This window comes from Aphelocoma coerulescens, chromosome 1A (genome assembly GCF_041296385.1).
Source record: "Aphelocoma coerulescens isolate FSJ_1873_10779 chromosome 1A, UR_Acoe_1.0, whole genome shotgun sequence".
Taxonomy (NCBI): Eukaryota; Metazoa; Chordata; class Aves; order Passeriformes; family Corvidae; genus Aphelocoma; species Aphelocoma coerulescens.
The window spans coordinates 6912262-6926808 of NC_091014.1; the positions used below are offsets into that span (position 1 = coordinate 6912262).

The 14547-nt window shown below is 39.6% G+C and overlaps 1 protein-coding gene across 1 annotated transcript; it reads left to right on the forward strand.

Annotated features, from left to right (window-relative positions):
- Positions 1–25: 25 nt before the first annotated feature.
- Positions 26–14407, forward strand: SEC61A2 (SEC61 translocon subunit alpha 2). Its single transcript, XM_069034831.1, has 12 exons — positions 26–229; positions 1782–1849; positions 5644–5709; positions 7175–7253; positions 8890–9021; positions 9162–9271; positions 9889–10042; positions 11008–11168; positions 12199–12396; positions 12605–12796; positions 12933–13009; positions 13313–14407. Exons 1-12 carry the CDS (start codon positions 223–225, stop codon positions 13497–13499), a joined length of 1431 nt encoding a protein of 476 aa, XP_068890932.1. The 5' UTR covers positions 26–222; the 3' UTR covers positions 13500–14407.
- The last annotated feature ends 140 nt before the right edge of the window (positions 14408–14547 follow it).

Below are 14547 nucleotides of genomic sequence, written 5' to 3' on the forward strand. Positions count from 1 at the left end.
CTGCCCGCCCTCAGCCTGATCCCGCCGCGGCGGCCACCGCTCCCCGCCGATCCCGCCGATCCGGTTCCCCTCGCCTGGGGAAGGGCGCGGGGAGCGCTCCGTGAGGGCGGTACCGCCGTGTCCCCCCGGGCGGGGAGGGACGGCCCGTCCGCAGCGCGCGTCACGTGACGGCGGCGACAGCAGCGGTGACAGCGCTGGGACCGCGGCCGGGCCGCCACCGCCATGGGCAGTGAGTGCGGACAGAGCCGGGAGGGAGCGGGCCGGGACCCGGGGCGGGGGACAGCGGTCCCGGGCAGCGCGGGGAGGACGTGGGCGGTGGCCCGTGGCCGGTGAGGGGGCGCCGTGTCTCGGGTGCCGCCGCAGGCAGGGCCGGGGGTGCTGAGCGCTCGCTCCCCGCACAGGGTCGGTGCTGCCGGGCAAAGCGTGAGGCCGGGCACTGCTTCGTGGCGGGGTGTCCTCTTCCACTCCAGCCCTACTATGTATATGTACACACTATATACACTATATATATAGTATATATACCCTTTATGCATATATATGTGTGTATAAGTGTCTAAAGGGAGGGTATCAAGAGGATGGACCAGGCTCTTCTCCGTGCTGCCATCCAATAGGACAAGAGGCAGCGGGCAGAAACTGATGCACAAGAAGTTCCACCTGAACATGAGGAAGAACTTCTGTCTTGTGCAGTGACCAAGCACTGAAATTGATTGTCCAGAGAGGGTGTGGAGTCTCCGTCACTGGAGATATTCCAGAACTGTCTGGACACAGCCCTGTGCCATGTGCTCTGGGATGGCCCTGCGTGAGCAGGGAGGTTGGATCAGATGAGCCACTGTGGTCCCTTCCAACCTGACCCATTCCATGATGCTCTGATATCTTGTTCATGTCAGAGCTGTGCCACCCTCCGTGGAGCGAGGTGCACCTTCCAACGAGCCGTCTGAGGCCTTGGGATAAATAGAGGAGACATACGTCACATCAGAGTGTAAATATAAACTTGGCGCTACAACCAAAATGTTACTTACAGTGTAATAAATGCATTCTACAGTGTAATAAATGCATTCTGCAGTGTAATAAATGCATTCTCTTTGAAAAGGAACCAATGGTGGTTTTTTATGTCTGTCCCAGTCTGTCAGGACTGAGAATAATGTTCAAGTTTTGGAGGGCAAATTCCTCACCAAGCACAAATGCTTTGATTTTTTTTTTTAAACTGGTTTAATTTTTTTTCCCCAGAAAAACTGCTCACAGTGTTGAGCTTTTCTGTGTTTTTAAAGGGGAAACTGCGAAGAGAGATATATTAAAAGCTAAAATAAAATCCCCTGAAGTTCCAATCCGAATAAGTGTTCCACTGATTTAAATTACAATTTCTTAACATATCTTAATAACTGAATTATTTTTTCAGCTAAATACTTCAGTAAACACAAGATTCTAATCTCTGCCTGGGTACCTTTTGATGTCAGTATCATTCTGTGTTTAACTAGCACAGACTGATACTAGGTCATTTATTTTTAGATGGAATACAATTGAGTTCACTTCTGGTGATACATACAGTACCACTTCTCTAAAATTATTCCAGCTGTGGTAAAAAGAATGGGCCAAATCTGGTTAGAACGAGAATTCTATTTCACATTTTTGCCCTGTTTTCAGCTGTTTTAAGAAGAGGGTATTAGTTTTCAGACAGTTTTGGAAGCTAAACGAAGTTCTGTGAAGTTTTATAAATTCATAAATGTTCATTAATATACTTTTCTGTCTTCTTTTGTGTTTGTGTGTTTGTTTTTCTGTAACAGTAAAATTTTTAGAAGTTATTAAGCCATTCTGTGCAGTGTTACCTGAAATCCAGAAACCGGAAAGAAAAGTGAGTGCCACGTTATGTTCTTACATTTATTAGTTCACAGAGGAGGGAATACTGTGATATTCTAGTCCAGGCTCCAATATAGATACTGACAGTGGGCCCTAAAGTAGAACATATTCTTTGGAGTAGGGGGAACCCATGTTAAGGTAAAACATTACTGTGATGATGAATTCTGAGCACCCTTCTGGTAAGTCATTCCCTTTAGTAATTATGCTAACTCATTTTTTTTAAATCTCAATTCTAGATCAAGTTTATTTAGTTTCAGCTCCGTGTGATATATTTTAATATACTAGAACAGAGTCTTCAAGCTTTGTTTTTCTGTGGATCCCACTGTTGGCTTTGAGCTGGCTTGTATATTACTTGGAAAAGAATTTTTCTTTAGATCAGGAAACACAAATTTAATTCTTCCCACAAAGTATTTCTTACACCCATAGCTGTGATTCACCTTGCTGAAGTGGGAAAATGATCTGTGGTACAGTTCAGGTAATTGCTCCCTGTTCACCTACTGGATGTGATGTTTCTCTTTGATCTGAAATCAATGAACTCAGATCATTTACAGCTGATCCCTCTAGTCCTCTAGCCCTTGAAACTCCTTCCATTTCTTGGCACATTTTCTAGATTAAAAATAGGTAGTTTCTACAGATCAGGAAGAGAACTGCCTTGTCCAAAAAAAACACCAACCAAACACTATTTTTTACTTTCAAAACTCAAGCAAGCACATATTGCCCAGGTGACAAACAATCTATTTAGAGTAACAAATTGACTTAATATTGTCATGACTTCCATGAAAATTCCTTAAGAGCTAAATGTTGGTTTATTATGTTCTTAAAAGGAAATGCTTAACTGGGAACATGACAACATCCCAGAGGATCTTGCTTGGTTAATGAGAGGTTTCCAAAGGCTAGGACTGGATTCAGAGGTGTTTGTGCCAGTGACCATAGCTGAGCCTGCTGGATTAAATAGAGAAGATACAGTAAAAACTGATGATTATGGCCCTCTGGAACTGATTTTTTAAAGACTGAGATTTGCCCCCTGGCTCTTTGACCCATCTGTCTTACCTAGTTGCTTTCCAGCATCTTTCAGCCTTGGGATGGATTTCTAAACAAATTATTTAGGTCAGACAAAGGCGTTTTCAGAGCAGGAATCTCCAGAGCCAGACCCGCATGCTGAGGCTTGGATGCACCAGCTCTGGGTGGCAGGGGCCCATCTTTGCTTCTGCAGTGGGGAACCTCGGTGCAATCTTTTGGTGCTGATTTATGGCATATTGTGATTAGCTGGTTACAGCCATCCCATTTTTGTCTCGTGAGATGAGTGAGAAGAGAAAGCTGACACAAACCTACAGATACTGATGTTTCTCTAAAACTCACTGGCAGGTGCTATTTGCCAGAGAGGAAGAGGGGCTTGATCTGTCTTTGTTGTCTATCAGCAGATGAAGGATGCTCAGAGAGGTGCCAAGATTCGTGTCCTGTCTATTTGGGTCACTTTGTCTTTACTGCTATTTAGGTTGCTGTCTAGACAATGGCTGCCAATTGCCAGCTTTGTACAAATTTAAAGTGAAAATATAATTTGGAACATCTTTCCTAGGCTGAAGAGCCCTGAGACCATTTTCAGTCATGTTCCTTGTTTCTGTGTAGTTTGTAAAGTGATTTAGGTCATTCCATGTAACACTAATTCTCTATAATTTATTGTTTTCTTGCAAGCTGTCACAGGCAGATATGACTAGTAATGGTTTTAGTGGATTGGTTTAAGGCCAGAAGAAGAAATTTAGATAACCAAATAGAAAAAGAGATTAATTTTCATTAAACATGTATTGATTGTTAAGTGAAGATGATGTTTTGATTCAGTTGGGCTCTCAGCGAATCATTTTGCCATTATTGTTGATGAGGGAAGTGGTTTCTTCCATCTCTAGGGAGTGTTGCTTTTGTGTTTTGGCCAACTGGATTAGCAAAAGTGATTGCTACTTTTGTAGTTAGTAGAATGGGCTCCTATTTCCCTCATGCACAGATTTTCTAAGAAGAACACACTGTTCAGAGCACTAAGATGATAATGCTCAAGTCCCTTCATTTTCACATGATTTAAGAAAAATGTCAAAGGAAGAAAATGTCCAATTGAATCAGATCAGATGGTGAAATTTACTGTCCCTGTGCTTGTTAGCATTTGTGGCTAGAATATTTTGGTACCACTCTGTATTTTGCCATTCCTGACATACGGATTTGGATGACTCCCTTTTCTTTTTTGTCTTCTTTACTCATAGAGACTGTTTTCCTTGTGAACAATTGTGATTTGGGTGATGCAGAATTCCTCTAATGCTCTTATTCACCACAGTTACAGGGAGAACCAGAGCAGTTTTAGACTTTCACTGATGCCTCTGAAGCCAATGTTAACTGTGAAGCTGTAGAGATAAGTTGCTTAAGCATTTTTGGTTTTAGAAGGCTATGCTTAAAATCTGAATTGTGGAGTTCAGACTTGGTAAAGTGGGTCAGCACTGCATAGTCTAACACAGCATTTTGTTTGGATTTATTTCCTGCTGTCACTATTTTTCTTTTTATAACTCTGTGCTGTAAGTATTTTTAGCATCTGTCCTCTTTTAAGAGTGAGGCAGTAGCAGGAAATAAATTAAATTACTTGGATTATTTTGCTTCTAAGTGCATGGTTTCACTTATAAAGATGTAGACTACATTCTGGGTTTCCTTTTGCTTGAGGACCTGTGCTGCTGCTGCATTGGTTTGTAGTTGCTCATTTGTGGGTGTTCAGTACCAATTAAACCAGGCACTAATCCTTTTTCTTATTACTTCTCCACAGGCAGATTCAGTGGTTGGAGGCAGAGAGCTCCAACCATTTCTGCTGTATCTCTCTTATGTGTTAGTTCATGTCATGTTTTAGTAGCTGCTCTACACTTGTCTGCGGTGAACACACTTAACCCTCAGGTTTACAGTCCCTGGAGGAGAGGTGGGAACTTGAACATAACCCTGCATCTCAGCTCTCTCTGCTCTCTTCAAGTGCATTTCTTTCTGTCTCATGCTTTGAGGAATCCTCTGGCTCAAACTTAAATCTTGTGATTCCTCTCTTCTTGTACCTGGCACTAATTACAGGTGCCTCAAATGTTGTGACCCTGAGATTCTCTTCAATTAAATAATGACTAGTTATCATTGGTCTGGCATTCTTTTTAAAGTAATATATAACCTACATCAATAAAAATATTTTGGAGGAAAACAAAGAATCTTTAAAAATCATTTTGTGGTCTATGTCCATGAACATAATGATGAATTTAAAGCTTCCTCTAAGACCCTTTTGAAGAACTTAATCCTAAATATTCTGAATTGCTGTTGAAAACTCATGGTTCTTCTCGTTTTTGTCACTTCTTTTCACAACAGTTCAGTTCCTCTAAAAACTTCATAGTGCTTTAGTTTAGTAACCCAGCTTTACACAACTTCTGTTGAAGCCTAGAGCACTAAGCACTGAAGATAAGTTTTTTGCATTAATCTTTCATGTTTGCTCTGGTAAGTCCATGATTTTAGCCATGCTGTTGTTCTTCTATAAATACCCACTGTATTAGAATACTGTAGATAAAATATAGTCTAGTGGCTGAATGTCTGCCAGTCCCACATAAGTTACCTTTCTCTCTCTCTCTCAAATCTGAAATAATATTAAAAATAAGTTCCAATGAGGAGTGATGCTTTCTGGTTCGATATCTTTGCATTGAATTCTGAATGGTAACAGCATTTAGTACTGTTGTGAGAGTGCAGTGGAAGTTCTGTGTACAGTGAACACATTCTTATCTCTGCTCTGTCCTGTAGATCCAGTTCAGAGAGAAGGTACTATGGACAGCCATCACACTCTTCATTTTCTTAGTGTGCTGCCAGGTAGGTATTGATGTTGTCTGTGTCAGAAAATGTGTGTTCTGTACGTAAGAAGTATACTGAAAGCATGAGTGTCTCATATTGACCTACCAGTTTCAGGTTTTATTTGTATGTTAAAGTATTTAAAGTTCAGTTCAGAAAACCTGGTTCTCTGAAATCTCTATCATCTCTTGATTGTTGATCATAGATGTTTTTAGAAACTAATGCTTTTTATTTAGTCAGAAATGCATAACTCTTTTTCTTGTTACAAAGGTCCTGTCAAATGATGATAATGGCTGCAGGGTAAACAGCCAAGATAATTATTTATTGAGCAGCATAAACAAACTGAGCAATTCAATGCATTGTTTACCCTCTGTTCATAGCTACATTTAAATTTTAGGACTCTCAAGTGTGAAAACTGAATCAAAGTGACTTTTTACCAAGTTCCTCTTCAACAAGTTGATGGATTGTAAAGATTGGAGGAAAATGTTTTTGTGAAGTGTTTAAGTTGACATTTAGAACTTGTTTTTTGTGAATATCCTGGTAAAGTTGTTAGTTAAAACCCCTCCAAAATGCCTGTCTTTGTAAACATTTATGTAATCCTTATTACTCATAGTTGTAGGCGTTCCTAGAACCTGTGCTTGGGATGTAAACAGTGGAGGGGTTTTTTGGTTTTCTTCAAAGAATACCTGGATACTGAAGAAAATGAGAATCCATTTATTACTTGAAATACATTTTTTAGAACTTGTAGACCTCTTGCAAGATTTAAAACTAACTGTACATTTGAGAATCAGAGTTTTTAGCTTATGTTTATTAATGCAGCCATTGCAGACTGCAGGGCAATAGTTTGATAGTTTTGATTTCAGCTCCAAAGGACTGTTTAAAGGCTAAAACCCAGCTCTTGTACCTCCCTTTTTTTTGAAAGGAGGAAGTGGGAATGATACTAGAGCTAGAAAGTGATGTCTTTTATCTGTGTTTACTAGCAGCTGGATGTATGCATAATTAGAATATTGAATCTGTATGAGAGATTATAATAGTTGTATAAGGAAAACTGATGGTGCAGACTAGAGTTTTCAGAAATTGATCTTGAAGATTGCCTGGATTCCTACTCTCTTGTTTTGGTTATTAGGAAGGTCTTTTTATTGAAGAGCTCAAAATCCCTCAATATTGACATACAGAATATTGGAAGCTTTTTGTGAACTTGTCTAGCATTGACAGTTCTCTGTGGGATTTTTCAAAACATATTTCTGTCTCTAGAATTTCAATATTTAAACTTCTTCTTTCTAAGGGTTTCTGTTTTTTCCTGTAGAAGGGTCTTAGCTTAGTCCTCTGAGTTATGCCCCTGTTGGAGGATTAAAAGAGATGGTACCTGTAGTTTAATTAAAAAAAAATTAAACAGTGTAACAGTTGAACCATTACATGCTAAGATTTTTGTATTAATGCATGCTATTTGTGTGTATCTGTTTAATGCTGTTGTGCACTTTGACAGATCCCTTTGTTTGGAATCATGTCATCAGATTCTGCAGACCCCTTCTATTGGATGCGAGTCATTCTTGCATCAAACAGAGGTTGGTACTTACTCTTTCCTCTGTTTCCTATCGGGATAAACAGACCAGGAGAAAAACAGTTGGCTGTTAAATTCCACACAACCCAGACATCAGGCTGGAAGACTTTGTAAAGTTCTTAGCACCGATGTAATTAAAATCAGTACTTGAGGCATGTTTCATCTTAAGAACAGGGTTTCTGTGAGATGCAGATGAGATTAATATTGATTGACAAGTTTTGGGATGATTGCATTCAGGATTTTAGAGCAGTCTCTTTCTAACTAATATATGGAACAGGGAATCTTCTGGCTTCCCATTTCGGAGCTGCACTAATGTGCAGTATGAGGGTGTTGATTAGGAAGTGCCTTACCTGTGCAAGTCAGTTACACTTCATAATAGTTTGGCAGTGTTATGGGTGAGTAATTTTCTAGGTGGAAAAGCTAAAGGCAGAGATGAGTAGGCATAAAGTTTAGCAAAACCAAACTAACTTATTTTAGAAGAGTAATGTGGAACGCAACCAAATGTATAAGAAAATTCAAGCTAATGCTAGAAGTCTGAAACTTAAGATGGGTGACCAGTCATGCATGACTCTAAATGAGGACACTGATCTCATCTGGAGCTTGGAAAATTGGCTGGAAGTAAGAAAATCACTGGAACCCTCTAATGTGAAGGTACTCCTTACTTAGGAATAGCAGATTTTGTCACACCAGTGAGGATAGTAAGGTAAAGAAGTTCTCTGCTTCAAACTCTACTTCAGAATTTGCAGAATTTGGTGCGTCCCTAGCAGTGCATGATACTAAATATGCTGTCCCCTACCCAGACAGAATGGTAACAGTGGCCAAGAAAAGGCTAGGAAGACTGAAAGAAATAAAAAGCAGGAGTGGGAAAGTGAATTTTCACTTAAGTCAACTGACTAGAAGTCATTGGAGGATGTGAGGTGAATGCTAAAGTTTTTGACATCCTAATTTTCTAGCTGCTGGAGGAATAGAGATTTCCATGAGAGGTGATGTAATATTTAACATGGAAACTCCAGGATACAAGTATGAAAGAACGAAATTATAATAATTATTTTAATGCTTTCCCTCTTCGAATTGCATACATTTGGAAGTTGATACCTCAGTGACACTGTGCCAGTGAGTTGTCAGAGTAAGAACATGTTAATGACAGTCTTTGTTTTGTTAAGAACTAATTTAATCCTAAACTCTTGACTAGAGTTAGTGATTCCGAGGGCAGTGTTCTCAGAAACTGTGGATCTGCATCATCTTTTTGTGGTCTGCAAAACTAAACTTTTGGAAAATGTGACACTGAAACACTGACAGAATAAACAACCAGGGACAAGATGCTGTCCAATGAAAGGTTCTTTGAGGATATGCCAAAAAAAGCTGAGTTCAGTGTGCATTGGCCTTCAGTGTTAGCATGGTTCCACAAAAATATTTGTAATTAAAAGCTACATGGGTTTTCCATGCTGCCTTCAAAATTACAGATTTTAATACAGCAGCCTTTTGTGAGGCCATAACTGTCTTTGTCATACCTGTACAGGAATATACATATTGGAAGCATTATTAAAAATAATCTTTATAGGTCAAAAACCTTTCAAGAGACCTAATGCTTTAGGAGAGGTGCTTAAATGGCAATTGTATTAATTTTTCTTCTTTTTTAGGTACTTTGATGGAATTGGGTATCTCACCCATTGTGACATCAGGTTTGATCATGCAGCTGCTGGCAGGAGCAAAGATCATTGAAGTTGGTGATACTCCGAAAGACAGAGCTTTGTTCAATGGAGCTCAGAAATGTAAGAAGTGTTCCAATTAAAATTACTGAGTATATTTTTATTCTTGGGAAAGCAGCCTGCCTAAGTGGTACTAGATATGAGATTTCTTTGGTAGGTGACTTCAGATTTTTTTAAAGGATTTGCTTTCTCTCTTGTTTTAGTATTTGGGATGATTATTACCATTGGGCAAGCCATTGTGTATGTTATGACTGGAATGTATGGAGATCCTGCTGAAATGGGTGCTGGAATTTGTCTTCTTATTATAATTCAGGTTTGTAATGAGCTATTTTGTGTGTAACTGAGACTGGTTAGATACAGTATAGCTGGAAGGAAAAATCTTTCTATGTCTGGGTGACTTCAATTTATTTCTTTTTAATGCTGTAAAACATCATCATTTTATCTGTCTAGATATGAGAAATTCTAAATCTTCCATAAAGGAGGAGAGTGGTGGAGTAGTTAATATCGAAAGTATTTCAGGTAGGAGTGGCTGCTTAATTGAAAATACAGGAATTGGTGGACTTAGGAAACAGTGGCTGCCGTTCAACGCTGTGGTGGAATTCTCACTAAATGGCACAGCTGCAGCTTTGAGACATTCTCCTGTAGAACAAAGCAGTAAATGCCCAAACTTAAACATTGTTTTAGAAAAAAAGTTATTACTGAGTAATCTGTTTGCTGTGTCTGCCTTGAAAAAAGGCACAGAGCTCATTGCCAGGTGAGATGTGCAGGCCTTGGTATGTAAGAGGGCAGAAACACTTCATGAATGACATTTAGATGAAACACTTAATGATCATTCTCCGACATGATGAAAATATTGAAGCAGGGGATTAATACACAGCTCTTGACTTGATTTATTCTTGTTTCTGCTCAGTTTTGTTTCTTTTCTCACAGCTGTTTGTGGCTGGTTTGATTGTGTTGCTGCTAGATGAGTTGCTACAGAAAGGTTATGGATTGGGGTCTGGTATTTCCCTGTTTATTGCTACCAATATCTGTGAAACCATTGTCTGGAAAGCTTTCAGTCCCACTACCATCAACACTGGCAGAGGTATGTGTGCAGTTACAGTCAGTCACAACATGTTTCAGTGGGTGTATACTACACACTAACTATCAGAAGTTTATTGGATGGCATTTAAAAAAAAAGTTTTAGTGTGATGATTGGCTTCTGAAGTCACTTGTCCAATTAACATTGAAGATAAAAATGTCTGACTTACATGGAGATTAGTACTAGTTTGCCTTTGCTGATTTGAAGTGCAGCAGTTAAAATGGGACTTGAAGTCCTTTCAATGAAAATTTTTGGATTTCCAAACTGAAAGTCTTGTTTTAGCATCACTTAGTCCATGGAAATAGAGAAGATAGGAAATGACCTATGACAACTGTACATTCAGAGGAGTTGTTTGTGATCCAGCTGTTGTTTGTGGCTATAGGATACTTTTGTAGTTGGGGCCTCTGAGTTACTGTAAACTGGTTTGATTCTTCAGAGATTGCAATCTCTTCATTCCTAAGCTGGTCTCTGACAACATCTGGTTGTTCTGAGACCCCTGAAATACCACTTTAAGATACAGCATCAAGGAATTAAGTAGTTTATTGCATTCATTTGAAATCCTGAGCCATGTTTTCAGTTTGCTTTCATTTGAACCTAATTCTTAGTAGTTCTGTTGCATTTTTATTACTGTTCTTCTAAAAGTTGTTTTTCACCTTGTTTATTATTTCTTCCTTCCAAACATCCTCCTGCTCCCAGAAAAGGAAGGAAGAGAGCATTCTTCCATGTGTGTGACTTTGATGGGGTTTTTTGGCTTTTCTAACCAGGAATAATGTTTCTTTAGATCATTTTACATTCCATAAGCTAAAGAAGAGTTCTGTATTGTGACATATTTGTTATAACAGGATCCATGTCCTATCATATCAAATTTTCTGTTTGTCATACTTAAAATTTCCAAAAGAAAGGTACTTCTTTTTTAAATGTTTTTAATTTGGAGATGAACCTTTCTTCCACTTTTTTGCTTCATGCAGGGACAGAGTTTGAGGGTGCTGTGATTGCATTATTCCATCTCCTGGCCACACGAACCGACAAAGTCCGGGCCTTGCGGGAGGCTTTTTACCGACAGAATCTGCCCAATCTCATGAACCTGATTGCTACAGTGTTTGTGTTTGCTGTAGTCATCTATTTCCAGGTAAAACTCCTCACAGCAGCTCTGCAGAGGTAGAAGTGCACCTGGACCCTGGACACTGCAGTCATTGGGAAAAGATGGGAAGGTTTAAGCCAGAGTAACTGAAGTATCTTAGCTTTGAGTAACAAACTCTTTTTATTTCAGTAACAATTATCTCTGTGACTGTAAAGCTGTTAAATTTTACAGTCAGGCCTACTTGCACTCAGTGTGTAATCTCACATTCCATTAAATGCCATACACATTATGAGAATATTTTTAATTAAATGGATTCTGGTACTGCAACGGTTGCATCACACCAATAATATTCTTAATATTCATCATTGACTTCAAAGAATACTTTTGGACAGAGCTGGAGAACTTTGCTTCTTTGGGGTGTGTATGACAGATTTGTTCTAGAAGACTGCATAGCTTACCAGTTTTTCCCTAATTTTCTTGAAACATTTAATTAGTGTTTCTTTCTAAATCTTAAGTATCTACTAAAATGGACACTAAACGAGGATTCATATGAAGATTTTTGGGGGGGGGGCTAAAATGTGATTTTGAAAATTTTTTTTAAGTTGTTGAGTTTGAGTGCTGGCAATAAAAAAATTTAAAAAAGAAAAGAAAAGAAATACCAGGTTTTCAAGTTCATGTGGTTTTTCTTGGGTGTACTCACACAGGATCCTGCCCCAGAAAACAGAAAACTGGGCTTACTACACAAGAGCCTGCTGGTAACTGGCTACTTCAGTTAGAAGCCATTACAGGCTTTTATCAACCCCTATTCTATAAAATGTATTTTACAGGAGTACCAGTTAGAAGATGAGAAACCATGTTTATGTGAAAAGAATGTAATACAACCAACCAGTTAACACTTTGAAGTCCGTAAAATTTGTAATCCAGGCTGTAGCAGAAAGCCTTTGGGCTCTACTATCTCAGACCTTGCACTCCATGTTTATCTAGCAAGAACTGCATGGTCAGGAATAGCTTTGGGGCATAGTGGGAATTCCTTGTGTCTCAGAAGTTAACCCTGGTGCATTTGTGTTCTTTGCTGCAGGGATTCCGAGTGGATTTACCCATCAAGTCTGCACGATACCGTGGGCAGTACAGCAGCTATCCCATCAAGCTGTTCTATACCTCCAACATTCCCATCATTCTGCAGTCTGCCTTAGTGTCAAACCTCTACGTCATTTCCCAGATGTTGTCTGTTCGTTTTAGTGGCAACTTCTTGGTGAACTTACTGGGACAGTGGGCAGTAAGTATTTTATCACATTTTAGCTGCATAAAATTATTTGCATTTTTACTTCGATGTGAAACCTTGGTATTTAACCAACTGGAATACTTACTTTTTAACATTTGTATATAAAAACTTCCAAACATTGAACAGGAATTCCTTTAGAAATACAGGACAGGAATGTGGGAAGTCTGTGAGAAAACTAACTGCCTTTTTCTTCCCCTCTCAGGACGTCAGTGGAGGTGGCCCTGCTCGCTCTTACCCCGTTGGTGGCCTGTGCTACTACTTGTCCCCTCCAGAATCCATGGGTGCAATATTTGAGGATCCTGTCCATGTAATAGTTTATATAATATTTATGTTGGGATCCTGTGCATTCTTCTCCAAGACTTGGATTGAGGTGTCTGGCTCATCAGCAAAAGATGTAGGTGTTCTACCTTAATTGTTTTCAAACAGTGCTTCTGGTTTAGAACTGACCAGCTACTGAGTGATGGTTGTTATCCCAGTAAACATCGACTGTGAAACACTGCAGCAGTTTCATAAAATAATGTTTTCTGCAGGTTGCCAAGCAACTCAAAGAACAGCAAATGGTGATGAGAGGCCACAGGGATACTTCAATGGTTCATGAGCTTAACAGGTAAGGAAATGCTGACTTCCAGGTGGATGGTGAAGAGTGCTGGGGAAGCGTCAACCAGAGCAGAGATTCTCGGAAAAATCTGATACCTGTTTCCACTGCAAAAGGAAAGATTGTTCCCATTCAGCTGTTGCCTTTTCCTAATTATGCAAAAGAAGTTACAGCAGCAGATTAGAGATTAACCTGTAGTGTCTTTTTTTTTAAGTGGTATAATGAGATAATTTTAATTGAATCTCTTCCATATTTGTAAAAGATAGATACCTTGATTTTTACGTTTTTCTTTCCTGTTTTTTTCCTTTTTTGCAGATATATCCCTACAGCAGCTGCATTTGGTGGTTTGTGCATCGGTGCCCTTTCAGTACTGGCTGACTTTCTAGGAGCCATTGGCTCTGGCACTGGCATTCTGCTTGCAGTCACTATTATTTATCAGTATTTTGAAATATTTGTAAAAGAACAGGCTGAAGTTGGAGGAGTAGGTGCATTATTTTTCTAGGTGTCCAAATATTTCATGGTTCGTGTGAAAGGGAAAGTATTTTGACAACATGCGTCATTTAGTCCAATAATGCTATTTTCTTTCTACTTGTTTTCAAGTGCTACATGTCCCATTACTGTAATGGGCATTGAGCGATGCCTGTGTGCAGCATTAGTACCAGCTGCCTTAAGAATAAAGTTTACATTATCTTGTTTAAGTATTATTATCTAGTGTTGCCTGTAATGCTGGAAACAATTCATCTACCTTGCTGTTCAGACACTACTACAGTGAGATGGTAAAATGTATCAGTTTGAGAGTGGTAAACGTCTTTGCACACAGCAGTAAAATGTTAAATTAATTTCCCTGTCCCTAATAGGAAAAACAAAAAACCTGAGTTCAGATTGCCACGTGCCAGTATTCCTGACATTATTTGTATCTGTAATTTACATTAATTTTTTATACTTTTTTAACTCACATTTCCCCCCACCACTGAACTCAGCAGTCCTTATTCCTTTGCGGTGCCTCCACCCAGGCACCTTTCTCTGAGCTCTGAGGGTGGGCAAGCAAACATTTTCCCGGCGGCTGATACTCATCTCACCTGTGAACTGGTTCTGTGGTGGAGCTGCTGCGGCTGGGGCAGTCAGGTTCTTGCCCCAGGCCTCCTGTGGGGCAGCCTGGCAGCCGCTGTCAGCGCTGGCAGGGCGGCCCAGCAGTTCTGTTCAACCATGTACTTGTGAAAACTGTGCCACTGAAACTTCATGTCCACTTTGCTTTTGTGAGTCTAAAGAACAAGGCCTGGTTCCTAAAGCAGTTCATAGGAGTTTTGGAAAAGGGGGAACGGGGAGTTCCTGCTGAAAATTTGTCGCACTTTACAGCGGCGATGTAACAACTGTAAGCGTTAGACAATAAACTTATTTAATTAAACTCTCTCCTGTGGCTTATCTGTGCCAGATGTAATTCATGTGCAGTCTTTGATAATTTCTAACAAGCCTTGATAGGGAGGTAGGTCTAGAAGGCTCCTTTTTTTCATCTTTATTTTTTTTTCTTTCTAGAATATAATTCTGATTAA

Excerpts from the sequence above, each read along its gene's own strand:
- SEC61A2 (XM_069034831.1), top strand. Across the intron at positions 9,272-9,888 it reads GTCTTCTTATTATAATTCAG|CTGTTTGTGGCTGGTTTGAT; the intron begins GTTTGTAATGAG and ends CTTTTCTCACAG. Across the intron at positions 12,397-12,604 it reads ACTTACTGGGACAGTGGGCA|GACGTCAGTGGAGGTGGCCC; the intron begins GTAAGTATTTTA and ends TTCCCCTCTCAG.